Source organism: Hakea prostrata, chromosome 3, assembly GCF_041222555.1.
Source record: "Hakea prostrata isolate BN-2017 chromosome 3, UWA_Hpros_2, whole genome shotgun sequence".
Classification (NCBI taxonomy): domain Eukaryota; kingdom Viridiplantae; phylum Streptophyta; class Magnoliopsida; order Proteales; family Proteaceae; genus Hakea; species Hakea prostrata.
Window position 1 is genome coordinate 30,037,207 of NC_142602.1, and position 13,805 is coordinate 30,051,011.

At 38.5% G+C, this 13,805-nt stretch overlaps 2 protein-coding genes across 3 annotated transcripts; both read left to right on the forward strand.

Moving 5' to 3' along the window:
- The first annotated feature begins 425 nt into the window (after window positions 1–425).
- On the forward strand, window positions 426–2,832 carry LOC149022042 (uncharacterized). The gene is made up of 3 exons (XM_089147528.1): window positions 426–1,323; window positions 1,631–1,837; window positions 2,426–2,832. Exons 1-3 carry the CDS (start codon window positions 426–428, stop codon window positions 2,830–2,832), a joined length of 1,512 nt encoding a protein of 503 aa, XP_089003654.1.
- Window positions 2,833–8,720: 5,888 nt separating this feature from the next.
- LOC149022043 (large ribosomal subunit protein uL18-like) lies at window positions 8,721–13,610 on the forward strand. 2 transcript variants are annotated; one of them, XM_089150237.1, is made up of 9 exons: window positions 8,721–8,828; window positions 9,628–9,697; window positions 9,783–9,874; window positions 10,497–10,623; window positions 10,732–10,811; window positions 10,896–11,012; window positions 12,547–12,681; window positions 12,810–12,979; window positions 13,169–13,610. In XM_089150237.1, the coding sequence occupies exons 1-9, from the start codon at window positions 8,826–8,828 to the stop codon at window positions 13,284–13,286; spliced, it is 912 nt and encodes a 303-aa protein (XP_089006363.1). In that variant the 5' UTR covers window positions 8,721–8,825; the 3' UTR covers window positions 13,287–13,610. The 2 variants fall into 2 exon arrangements, with proteins under 2 accessions (XP_089006363.1, XP_089006362.1); XM_089150236.1 differs by lacking the exon at window positions 8,721–8,828 and having other exon boundaries at window positions 9,622–9,697; window positions 13,169–13,609.
- Window positions 13,611–13,805: the final 195 nt, after the last annotated feature.

Consider the following 13,805-nt stretch of genomic DNA (forward strand, 5'->3'; position numbering starts at 1 on the left):
TTAGAGACTAGACAGGAGAATGAAGAAAATTCAAAAAGTTCAAGGCCTCCGTTAAGTGGCCAACATGTGATTAACTACTCTTTACTAGTGGAGTTACAAAAGGCATGTAATATGATAACAAATTTGACTAAAGAAGTTGTAAATGAGAAGGAACTTCAGATGCAGGACCAAATAGGAGAAAAAGAGGATGTGGAGAATTTTGATCATAATCTAATGGTTGGAAGAAGTGGAAATTGCTTTGAAAAAAATAACCACTCAATTTGCTCTCTTGCTCTCTTACCTGAACAAGGTAAACCTCCTGATGAAGTTGACGATATGGATGAAATTATGGTCGAAACACCGATGCCCAATGAAGGACAAATCCATTCCCTTGGGAATGATGTGGTGATGAATGACGGTAACCAAAACCCATATCAAGTTTCTTTATGAAGGTTTTTGCATGGAATCCAAGGGGAGCGGGCAATAAAGCATTTGCCACTACTCTTAAGCATTATAGACAGAAGCATAATTCTGATTGCGTTATCATTATGGAACCTCTAATAAGTGGAGAGAAGGCCGAGCGTGTCATAACTAAAATTAAGGGTGTGCGTCATTTTAAAAGCGATGCAGTTGAGCTATCAGGAGGCATATGGTTCATTTTATTCAATACAAGTTATCAGGTATCTCTTATTCATACACATACCCAATTTCTTTTTATTGAAATTTTGGATACAGTCAATAATAATAGGTGGGGTCTTGTGGCTATGTATGCCAGCCCCATTGAATCCAATTGGCATGAAGGGTGGGAGGATTTGGCTACTACATTGAATTTTTATCATTATCCATATTTAGTAATGGGAGACCTAAATGATGTACTTGATCAATCTGAAGTAAGAGGTGGAAGTCCGGTGTCGATCAGAAAATGTACAAAGTTTAGAGAAAATTTAAATTTATGCAATCTTATAGACTTGGGATTTGTGGGTCCAAAATTTACTTGGAAAGGACCCAAGTGGAACGGTTATCAAAGAATCTATAGAAGGCTGGACCGTGCACTCTGTTCAGGTGGGTGGCATATCTTGTGGCCAGATGCTATAGTTAGAGTGCTGCCCAGACTCAAATCCGATCATCATCCTTTACTGGTTGAGACAGACTCAGTTAGAAGTCCCTACAAAAAGAGACCGTTCATATTAGAAGCTATGTGGTTCACCCATGCAGATTTTGTTGATACTGTGCGACAGGGCTGGAAAACAAACCATCCTTTGCCTGCTGCCTTACATCATTTGCAAGAAGAATTGTCTACTTGGGACAAACAAACTTTCGGGAACATTGAAGCTGCGAAAAGAAGTTTGTATGCTCGCCTAGGGGAAATCCAAAGAAAACTTGCAGCAGGACCCTATAACCCTCTTTTTAGGGAGATTGGAAGAGAAACTTATAGTTGAACTTGAAAAAGTTTTGCAGAGAGAGGAAATTATATGGGCCCAAAAATCGAGGAAAAGTTGGACTTTACAAGGTGATAGGAATACAAGGTATTTTCACATATCTACTCTAAACAGAAGGAAGAGAAATAAAATTGAAGGCCTCAAGGGAGAAGATAATCAATGGATTTTTGAGGATGCAGATCTAAAAAATCATGTTGTCAATTATTTCATAGGTCTCTTTACTGAGGATAATATTGATTCAGATCCTTTCCAAATAGATCATTGTTTCCCAGCTTTAGACCATGATTGGTTATCTATCCTTGGTAATGAGCTTACTGACGAGGAGATTTATCGTGTTGTTCATCAAATTGGTCCATGGAAGGCTCCAGGACCATATGGTTTTCAAGCTGCTTTCTATCAGAAAACTTGGAGTATTACAGGTAAAGATATTTGCAGGACTGTGGCTTGAGCCTTTAATGGAGAGTTGGAGACTAAGATCAATGAAACTTTGTTAGTATTGATTCCCAAAATAGACAAACCTGAGAAGATTACACAATTCCGGCCTATATCTCTCTGTAATGTCAGCCTCAAAATTTTGACTAAGTTGATAACTAACAGATTGAAGGAGTTTATGCCTAGCCTTGTTGCACCCAATCAAGTCAGTTTTGTTCCTCGAAGGAATATTCAAGATAATATCATTGTTGCACAAGAACTTTTTCACTCCATGAAGCGAAAAGGAGGAAAAATCCATCAGATGGCTATTAAAATCGACTTGGGAAAGGCATATGATCGAATCCGGTGAGAATTTATTGTTGATTCACTTTTGAAAGTAGGAGTACCATCCAAACTGGTCGATGTGATTATGATGTGCGTTACAGGTCCAACCTTTAGAATTCTCTGGAATGGGGAAGGTACAAAAGAATTTAAACCTTCCAGAGGAATTCGCCAGGGGAACCCTTTGTCGTCCTATTTATTTGTCCTTTGCATGGAGAGATTGACCCACTGTATCCAAGATGCATTGGTTGCAGGGAAGTGGATCCCTGGTCGTATTCGTAAAGGGGGTATGGGAATCTCCCATCTTATATTTGCTGATGATGTAGTTCTTTTTGTAGAAGCTTCCCTAGAGCAAATTACCATTGTGAAGGAATGCTTGGATAAATTTTGCAACGCATCGGGAAGCAAAGTGAGCATAGAGAAAACTCGTATTTTCTTCTCCAAAAATGTAGAGAGCCAGAGAGCAAAGGAGATTGCACAAAGAAGCGGCTTTACCATGCCAAATGATTTGGGCAGATATCTAGGGGTACCTATTCACCATAAAAGAGACAAGAAAGGTAGTTATCAGTACATTATTAACAAGGTATCAGATCGGCTCTCCAGTTGGAAAGCTACTTCGCTTTCCCTTGCGGGACGATTGTCCTGGCAAAATCAGTTGTAATGACTATACCTTACTACTCGATGCAGACAACTTTGATTCCAAAAGGGGTCCTAGGTGAAGTTTAAAAACTAACTCGAGCCTTTATATGGGGTGAGTCCAATCAAGAAAAAAAAGGCACATCTTGTGAGCTGGAACGAGATTTGTTGACCGAAGGTGGAAGGCGGTTTAGGCTTTAGGAAGCTTCGGGTGATGAATGAAGCCTTTATCATGAAACTCACTTGGGGGTTAAAAAGCAGAACTCACTATGGTCAGCATTTCTTCAAGATAAATATGGATCAAAAAGGCGTAAACACCCCTTTAAAGTGGCCTCTCCTGATTCTCCATTGTGGTGAGCTATCTGCAGAGTTGAAAATAGAATGAAAGAGTATTGCAAAATAAAAATTGGAGATGGAAGGAACACTTATTTATGGAGGGACAACTGGCTAGACATTGAAGGTAATTTGGAAGACCATGTGATTTCCCCAGTTCCCAGTCAATGGCAAGGGGAAGTCGTTAACCAATACTTGGAAAGTAATGGCATGGAATGGACAACAAAAATTGAGGGATACCTCCCTACAAAAATCTACACCAAACTGAAGGATTTCCCACTCCCCTCTAGTAACAATGGATCTGATGTCATGTCTTGGATCCCATCCACTGAAGGTATTTTTTCTATACGCTCTACATATAAGACATTGATAAAGAACGAACTAGCTGTAGATATGGGAATATTCGATGAAAATTTTTGGAATACTTCTTGGAAACTTCATCTCCCACACCGATTTTGCAGTTTCTTTTGGCTAGTTGTAAAGAATCGTTTGATGACTAATGCTAGAAAGCGCCATTTGCATATTCAAGATAATGATAAATGCAATTTTTGCATGACAGATGTGGAAGATGTATTACATGTATTTAGGGATTGTTGCTTTGCAAGAAGCATTTGGAAACGTATGGTTAAACCACGATATCAAATATGGTTTTTAGGTGCGAAAAGCAGGAATGGATCTATGCCAATATCTGTGGGTTTGCTACCAAATGGAGCACCGATTGGCCTAATCGATTTGTGTGTACCCTACAGTTTCTTTGGGGATGGTGAAATCGAGATATCCATGAGGTAGATTTTTCCAGACCAGGGAATGGTGTGCTCATTATCGAGAAATTTTATCGAGCCAATAAGGAAGCTTGGACAACATGCCGAAGCCTTGTTCTTGATCCAAGTAAAGAGTTGGAAGTTTTTGGGTGGACATGCCCTAGAAGAGGATGGTTTAAGTGTAACACAGATGCTACTGTGAAAGTGAAGGAATGCTACGCTCAATTAGCTGGGGTGATCCGGGACCAAGAAGGCCTGTTCAGAGGAGGATTTGCTATCAAGATTCCTTTATGCCATGTAGTAGAGGCGGAAATGCGCGCAATCAAAGAAAGGGTAAAGGTAGCGTTGGATATGGGAGCATGGCCACTCCAAATAGAATCAGACTCGCTGAAGGCTATAAGGTTACTGGACCCAGAAGTTAACGAGCAAGGATCGATGGGAAGATTAGTTGTTGAAATTTGAAGCCTATATGCTTCTCGAGGCCATGTTAGATTTGGTCATGTGAGGAGTCAAAATAACAAGGTTGCTGATTGGTTGTCTAAGAGGCAGCTAATTGGAAGAGATGATTTGGTCTTTTTCAATGATCCCCCGCAGGAAATGACAAACATCCTTAAAGAGGATTTTCTCAAGAGTTGTGCTTTAGTTTGATTTGGTTTTTTTTTTTTGGGTCTTTGACCCCGTTTTGTAACCCAAAAAAAAAAAAAAGGTTTAATTAATTGAATAAATAAATTTAAGAAAACGAATATATACCCTTGTCCCTTGAGTTCATGTTTTTGTATTAGTAGTATGATATGATATATATAAATCGCCGTTACCAAAAAAAAAATCTCAATGGTGAGAACAACTTTCTAGGTTCATCATTCATGAAGGGGGGAAACTTTAGGCGTGAGTTAGGTGCGTTCGTGATTTAGATGCTATGAGGGGCCAATAGTGATTGTCGTTCATTTTTGAAAATAGTAGCTAAACGAGTGGGTAAATGGTCATTTCCAATCCCTTAGAAGGTCATATGAGCATATAGAAAATTTAATTTAAATTTAAATGACTAATTATGTTAGGGCCTGTTTGGTTACATGAATCCAGAGATTTCAAATCTCTGGATTCATGAATCTGAGAATCATACCCGTTTGGTTGTAAAAATCTAAAGATTCACATTTTTACACTAAAAACGTGAATTTGTAGATTTATGGGTAAGGGGTGAAATCCAAAGATTTCAAAAAAGCTATACATTTGCACGTTCACAAAAATCACATTGATCAAATAGTTTTTTAGGGTGAATCCACAGATTTCATTCTACAACCAAACATCTAATTTTATAAATTATAACTCCATATATTTGAAATCTATAGATTTGAAATCTCTAGATATTTGAAATCTCCAGACTCATGTAATCAAACAGGCCCCTAGATCACTAATGGTGCATAATATTGAAATGGAAGGGACTCATGTAAAATATTCAATAAGATAAATAAATAAATAAATTCTATAAAAGAAGAAAGAAAAAAGGAAAAAATTATATCAAATAAAAAAAAGTCTTAAAAATATAAGAAAATAAATCCAATCACATATAATGACTTAATGAGTTCCTATAAAAAATGGATAAAAAAGAAGAAAAAAATAGAAACATAAAAATAAAAACAAAGGGCAATTCTATCATTTTAAAACATAGGGAAGAATGAGAAGGAATTACAGAGAATTGTAGGGAAAGGAATTACAGAGGATGTGAATCCCTCAACAGCCAAACTACTGGATGGGTAAGTGACGAATAGACTAGAATATACATTATGTATAGAATATATATACCTGATATCTTAATACCGCTGCGGCGTCCATGGTTTCTTACACCCACCCTTTGGGTGGTAGTCCTACTCGAAAATTTTTTCTACACGCCCGTTGGGATGCTGGGATGGACGTGTTTGCCACGTCAGTCTCCGCAATCCCAATACGAAATCATGTTTAGCCATGTCAGACATGAATTAGCCACGTAATCTCTACGTGTGTTCTACGTGTTGTGCCGGGCCTGTCCAGATAATCATACTGAGAAAGACACTTCAGCAGGGGTATGGTTTCGTCCCTGAAACGGGCATCATGGAATCAGATCCTATAATGTTTAAATATGTAGAGCAAGATTCTGGTCCGTCAGTTAGCAAGTAATTAACGATGCAACAACGTTTTTCGTTTCTCAATTCTCGCTGCATTTGTTTAGCTACTGTGGTCTTCGGACCAATGGTTATACAGGAATTAGTGTCAAAACGTCGATTTCATCGAAGCAGGCTGGGTTTCCTATCGATTAGCTTCTGTGCAAACTATTATTTCCAGCCAATTTTAATGGAGCTCGAAGCCAGCACAACAACGGGCATTGGTTTGTGTTCTTCTCTCTTTCTCTGAAATTTCGATCAGGCTGTGTGATTCAAATGTTTCTTTAGTTTCTTGGATCTATTTCGTGTCGTTCTTTTATTCTGTATGTTCCTAATTTGATTATTTCCTCTGAAGTCGGATCCTTCTTGGTTTGAATTGTTCCTTTTCAGTTGTATTTGGAATGAGCAAATGTGTGTGCTGAACAGAACGACAACGAGAAAGATAGAACCCACATTTTTCATGTACAGTGAAAATGGTGTCTGCCGATGATTTCTTACTCTAATTCCTGAGAAGGCCTGGAGTTTAGTATTAAGTTTGGTAAATGAGGACATTATTCACCTCGTTGATCAATCCCCCTTTGGCGAATACAATTTGTTATTCCCTGACCGGAGGGGGTGAACGGTCTTCAAAAATTACCACAATGTGGCGGGTCTGTACCACCACTCGCAATCAAGGCACTCCAATATGTGCATAAGAAATAAACAAACGCTGCCCTGTTTCGTGGTCGGCCATTGCCTCTCCACGATATCCCTCCTGGGTTCGTTTCTCTCCTCTTGTTTTTGGCTCACAATCCGGCACTAATCCCGTTTGTCTGCATTCGGCAAGGCACCAACCCCAACCCCTGACGCTCCACTTGCTGGTCACTTTTTTGTTGCTCCGTCCGCCCTCCTGTTATGTCTTGCATTCGCAAGGCCCCCCCCCCCTCGCTCCCTTGCTGGTCACTGTACCATTTCGTTCCCCAATTACATTCATGGTGTTCTTCATCACTCTCCTCGTTGACAATCACTTGTGATCGGGTTCCTCACTTTGTGTGCTGGTACTCTTGTTTCTCTTTTCTCCAACTCTTTTTTTTTTTCTCTTTTCAATCTTTTTCGTTTTCTCTCTTTAGCCATACAACCATGTTCCTTCTTTTCTTCTCGCTTCTCTTTTCTTCTCTTTCCTTTCTTTCTTGTTCGGAACAAAGACTTCTTATTCCCAGCTTTCTCCTGCCACCCGTCTTCGGTTCGCCTCCCGCTTTCCCGCTCCTCACGTCCTTCTCTTTGCTCTCATTTTATAGTTATTTACTCGGTTTGAATCAACTCGAGTTCCTATCGACTTTACTGGTGTTTTACGTCAATCGGCTACTTCGGTCTCCAATGCAATCCCACCGTTGGTTTGGTCGGTCGTGGCTCTCCTCCAAAATCAGCTCAATCGACACTGGTGCCATCCGTGAGGGTTGATCAACTGGACGGCCCTCAACGGGTTCTTGGTTTTCTTTATTTGTTGGATTCTTTCTCTCGGAACCTTTTGTGTGTTGCTGTCCATATCAAACCCACTTGTTGCCACATGCAATCCTTCATTTTAGGCCAATGGAACAACACAATTCCCTGTGACCTCGTTTATGGATTTGTTTCTTCAGTACGTGTATCAGTAATTCATTAATCGTCTTGCAAATAGTGGTCTCTTGGTGGCTATGACTGGTGGGAGAGATTTCAATCATATGATCAACCCAGCCAGGCTACCATTAATGGAGTTTTTGCGACTCCATCTTCAAGTAATAGGATAGGGATGATGCATTTATTGACTGTTTCGTGTGCATGATAAAATGGGGATGTGGTCTTTAATAAGTGGAAAGTAAGAGAGTTTGAAAATAACTTTTAAACATGAAATTGAATAGGTTATTTGTGAAAGCAAAGCATTTCTTGTAGATCCTTTCTTTTGCTCATACATGTTATGGAACATTCTTTTATTTGAGAGCCAAAAAAATCCACGAGGAAGAGGGGGATCACAATAATAAGTGGTTGTGATGCAGATCCTGCACCTATTTCAGCTTATTTCCCTTAGAATCAATCTATAGGTTATGGGCCTTTCACGCTCTGGGGGTTAAGTCGTAATGGAACTCCTTGGAGGACCCAAAATAGGGATAAATAGGAGCATAGGGATTCTTGAGATACAAGAACATCTGAGGCATTCAGGTGGAATCACCAAAGGTAGGTCACACATGGTGGATTCCGGCAAATGCTTCACATCCATACATGGTGGATTTCAACCATTTGATGTGACTTATAAATGAATTTCAACCGTTTGATGTGATGTTGGGACATATGTCACACATATATAACGAAATGAATGGTCTGTTTCTGACAAGGAGATGGACCTGATAAATTTCTCCACGCGATGTTGGTCGCGGGTCGTAATCTAGTTTCTATAATCGGGCTATAATTGGGTTTAATTGCGCAGCATCGGTTTGGGCTGTTTTATAATCTAGATACAATTGAGCTTAATTGGGCCGAGTGGGTCTCAGGCCATGTCAGGCCATGTTCATGTAAAGAAAACATTACTGGGTTTTTCTATTTGATTCAAAAAACATGGCCTGAGAATAGAATAACCTCACCCAAAATTCTTACACAGTCGAACCAAAGAAAGGATACAACGGGGAATATAAATTTATTGGGGGTAAATAAATGAAACAAGATTAGGGTTTTGCACTACACTCGCTATAAGTCTTGCGAGCCGTCCCCGACGTAGGGTTTCTCTTTGAATCGTCTTTCCTCCTCTTGAGCTTCATCGGTGAAATTCCGAGGCGAAAATGGTATGTTACTTCGATTTCCTTCATCAACTGCTGCAACATATTTTTCTCTCGCTCTTTTTCCGTTCTATTTTGATTCTGAAGTGCTTTGGTTTCTGTTTTCTGTTTGATAGCTTACTAATGGTGAGGCTGATTTTTTTTTTTCTTTTCTGATTTTGGTTTAGTTTACGTATAATTGTCGTTGCTTTTTTATGCTTTTTTTCATGATTCTTATTTATTTCTTCTCCCTGAAACTTCTTTAGAATTTTGGCCTCCTTCAAAATATTTTCAAATCTGGTTTTCATGTATTTTAGATTCTATGTTCGTTGTTGAACAGATATGTTTGTTATATGGTGTCTCCCTGTTTATCATTGAACAATCTTCTGAGTTCATCTTCTGCTGCTAGGACGGTTTTTTTTTTCTTCCTATTTTTCTCCCATTTCGAAGCATAATCTCAGGATTCGGTAACTAGGCAGATCCGCTGGTAATGATACCTGGCCGACATTGGATCTGTGATAACTATGGAGACATAATGATATGCCGCAGATAGGGTGTCAGTTTGTGAACTTGCTGATACCAATTGCTTTCTTAAAAATACATGGTCGGAAGTGAATGGGATGTTCTTTTTGACTTCTATTATTCTCTCTCCTAGGCTACATTCATTGGAGCCTTCATGAACATTTCCTAAGTGTGTTTTTGACTATCTGTTGCTTATCATTTTCCTCCTTTTATGTTTGAATTTCTTGGCATACATGTTACATTTGGAAATCATTTTACGTTTATATATGATAATATTAAAACATTGCATTTTTTCGCAATGTAGGTCTTCATTAAGGCACAAAAGTCGAGGGCCTACTTCAAACGTTTTCAAGTCAAATTCAAGAGAAGGAGAGGTTTGTCTTCATTTTTTGTTGTCATTCCTGCATTCTACAACTACTGGTGTTTCCCTCCTGACATATGTTGTTACATGGCATGCAGAGGGGAAGACTGACTACCGGGCCAGGATTCGTCTGATCAATCAGGATAAGAACAAGTACAACACACCGAAGTATCGGTTTGTTGTTCGAATTGTATCCTCTAATGTTTCCATTTATTATTGGCTTGGACATATCAATTGATGCATATTGGGTGTGGTGGCTTAGTAATTTGTATCTTTTAGATTTTGAATAGTAAGGTTGTTCTAGCATTAATGTTACTTGTTTAATCTTCAAAGCATGATAAGTAGCTGGGGGATGTCATAATTTATTGAAGATGGTATAAATATTTTTATGCTCAGTATGTCTGTTTAAAGATTGGTCATTGTTAATTTCAAATGTTATCACACCTATCAGATGTTGCTGAGTAACCATTATAAGTGTTAGGATCGAGGCTTCTGGAGTCTTCATGTTACTTTAATGTCTTTATGAGTATGATGGTTTTTCATTATTGTTTGTTTACTGTTAAGAGTGTTTTTGTTATTTTTTATACATTTTAATTTAATAGATGGTTTTGGAGCTTAAAAATAGCCATAATATGCTATGGGAATTAAAGCATCCCAGTTGGCTAAGTTACTTTGAGTTCAGCTTTTGCTGTAAATAAATTTATTTGATGATTTAGTGCCCATGATTTTTGGGTTGATGTTCATTTACCAGTAGACTAGTTGAGCAATCCTATGCATTTATGGTAATGGTGCCCTCCTTAACATTTTAATAGTCCAACAAAGACATTGTTGCACAAATAGCATCTGCTAGCATTGCTGGTGATATTGTTCTTGCAGCAGCTTATGCTCATGAGCTTCCAGGCTATGGGCTTGAAGTTGGTCTGACCAACTATGCAGCAGGTATTAGTTTCTGTCTGTCTCTCTCACTTAGTATATGTCTCTATATGCATCAATCTTCTCTCCTTCTTTACCTAATTTAACAGAGGTTTTGTAATTAATACTTTTCAGCTTACTGCACTGGGCTTCTCCTTGCCCGTCGTGTCTTGAAAACGCTTGAAATGGATGACGAGTACGAGGGCAATGTGGAGGTATCTGATACAGAAGAACTCATGTTGATTTTAATCTGTTATATTTTTAGAGGGTTATCTATAATATATTTCATGTATTGGTAGGCAACTGGTGAAGATTTTTCGGTTGAACCCACAGAAAATAGAAGGCCTTTCCGTGCTCTTCTTGATGTGGGTCTTGTGAAGACAACAACTGGGCAGCGTGTTTTTGGTGCACTCAAGGTACAAATAAGTGCCTTTTTAATCTCATCCTTTGATTCTAGCGCTTGTTTCAGAATGCAGTTGTACCTTTCTCGTTAAAAAATCATACGGATCCAGGCTTTGGATCCCTAATTCTCTGAACCAGAATCTGAGGTTAGTTAGGTATCTAATAAGAAGTCTATTTACCGGCTGGGAAGATAAATAGTGGGACAAGGCTTCTTTTTTTGTTGTTGAATATAGATAGGGGAAAAAATGAAGTGATCAGCCTGTGGAAGAAATCAGAATTTTTAAAAAAGAATACAGGGAATCAATGTACTTGATTAAGGAGTGAAACAATACTGTAAATGAACTATGAAGGAAAGGAGTAGGAAGAAGAGTGCTTACATGGAAGAAGCATCTTCACTTACTATTCTTGTAGAGTTCTACTTCCTAATGTAACTTTACCCCAAAAAAATAAAAAAGCTTCCTAATATAACTAAGGTAGCTTATTAATTACTAATGGAATTCTTCTAGATAATTTTTTTCTGAACAAGACAAAACTAACACTGATAAAGACAGCTAGCTACAAGATTCCACACCAATATGAAATAATATCCCGGCTGTCACCACTTCAAATAGAATACTCAAAACAACTTCAGATTCTATCTAATGCCTGCATTGGCTTAATACATGCAAGTTATAAGTTACAAGCTAGAGGTAAAGATAAAGCCACATCCAACTGTGGTGATTATACTGTTGAATCATTCCTCCCCCGTTTTATATATTTAGTCCAAATGTTTTAAAGTTGCGGAAGATTTCAGTGAGTGATGGGTGGTAGCAATCATCCTCATGGACCATTGAAATTGAAGTAAGTTCACCATCTGATTGAGACACAGTGTTCATTGTTGAAGACATAAGTTGAAGCACGTAGCACAACAGCAACAACAAAGGATCCTTTAGTTTAATTTTCCCTAATGCAAAATTATCCAATTTGTTCTGAATTCTGTCTAATTGAATTTATTTAAGGCAGATTTTTTCATGCAAGGTCGTGCTGGTGCACAATTTGCAGATAGATTGGCTTTTATTCCAATCCAAAATGATAAAAACCCCCTTGCTTTTCCCACCTCCTATATGATGGAGTTGTTTGGGAAATCTTCATTTGTTGAATGTGCCTTTATTTTAAGTCAGGTGAAAGAGACCCCTGCTTGATTCTGTGGTCCCTGCACTGCAACCTGGTCATCTGTCATGAGTTTGTAGGGGTATCAAAATAGTCGGCACTTACAGTTCAAGGGAAGAACAGTATTTTGTATGCTATGGCTGGCACAGGATACATGCAATAAGGCAGATCTTCCCCCCACCCCCACCCAACCCAAACCCAAAAAATGGGGAAACAAATAAAAAAGAACCGAAGAGAATTGTGTTGCCATTGTTACATTTGGGTTCTTTTAAGCTTAAGAATTAAATTGTGGTGTCTTCTGCAGATGAATATTCTTGTTTCAAATGCCATTGTGAAGGATTTGGATATCTATTCTCGGTTGTTTGTTGTGATGGTTATATTTTGTGGCATTAATTTCAGGGAGCATTGGATGGTGGACTTGATATCCCTCACAGTGACAAGAGGTTTGCTGGGTTCAGCAAGGACGACAAGCAGCTGAATGCTGAGGTCCACCGCAAATATATTTATGGAGGCCATGTTGCTTCTTACATGAGGGTAAAGACTAGGAATTACAACATTACTCATGGTTAATTGATTGGAAGTGAGCTTGATATTGATGTTGTAAATAAACATGAAGGAAAGTTTCAGTTTCTTAGTTGCTTACTTGATTGTGGGATTTGCAGCAATTGATTGAGGATGAGCCAGAGAAATACCAGTCTCATTTCAGTGAGTACATCAAGAGAGGCATTGACGCTGATAACATGGAAGAGTTGTATAAGAAGGTGCATGCTGCCATTAGGGCTGATCCAGTCATGAAGAAATCTCAGAAGGAACAACCTAAGCAGCATAAGAGGTGAGATAAAAGAGTATCTAGTCGTAGAAATTCTCTTTGTTTCCAAGGTGGATGTTGAATTTGTAAATGCATTTGTAATCGTCTTGTTTGAATCCCTAGTGTTAGTTTCTACTGATGAAGCAATGTGCTTGATAATGTATATTTTGATTTTTTTATCTTAATTAATGTGTATCTTGTATTTGATTTCAGGTACAACTTGAAGAAGTTGACCTATGATGAGAGGAAGGCAAGGTTGATTGAGCGGTTGAATGCCCTGAACTCTGCTGTTGCAGGGGGTGATGATGATGATGAGGAAGATGACGAGTAGACGAGGATGATCAATGGCACTTTCCTGAAGTTTAGAGAAATTCTGTCCTGTCATCTGAACATCGTTAAGTCACATTTTGCTGTAGATCAATTAGGCGCCTTATTTTTCACTGTAGCAGCATAATGTTATGTGGCTTTGATTTTGTTTTGCAATCTAGGGTACAATATGGTATTGTTTTAGAGAATATAGGAAGGAGAAGATGCAATTTCAGTTTTGATAAGTTGAAGGTGAGTCATACTTATGCCTGGGATAGGCCCCTCTGTTTTCTTATGAGTAATCTAAACTCTTTTCGTCTCCTCATTATGTGGTTGTGTGATCATGTGATATGCCTACATTGGTTTTTGTTTGTTTTGAACAATTTCAATTAGGATACATACCTTGTTGAAGTTTGGTTGCTCGTCAGACGACAGAAAGATGGGAGTTCAATCTGTGGATTATGTTTTTGGAGGGATTTTTCAGCGCAAACGAGCAAACCAAAACAGAGTAATCATCAGGGGTAAAGCTCGAGAGGTTGTTTAT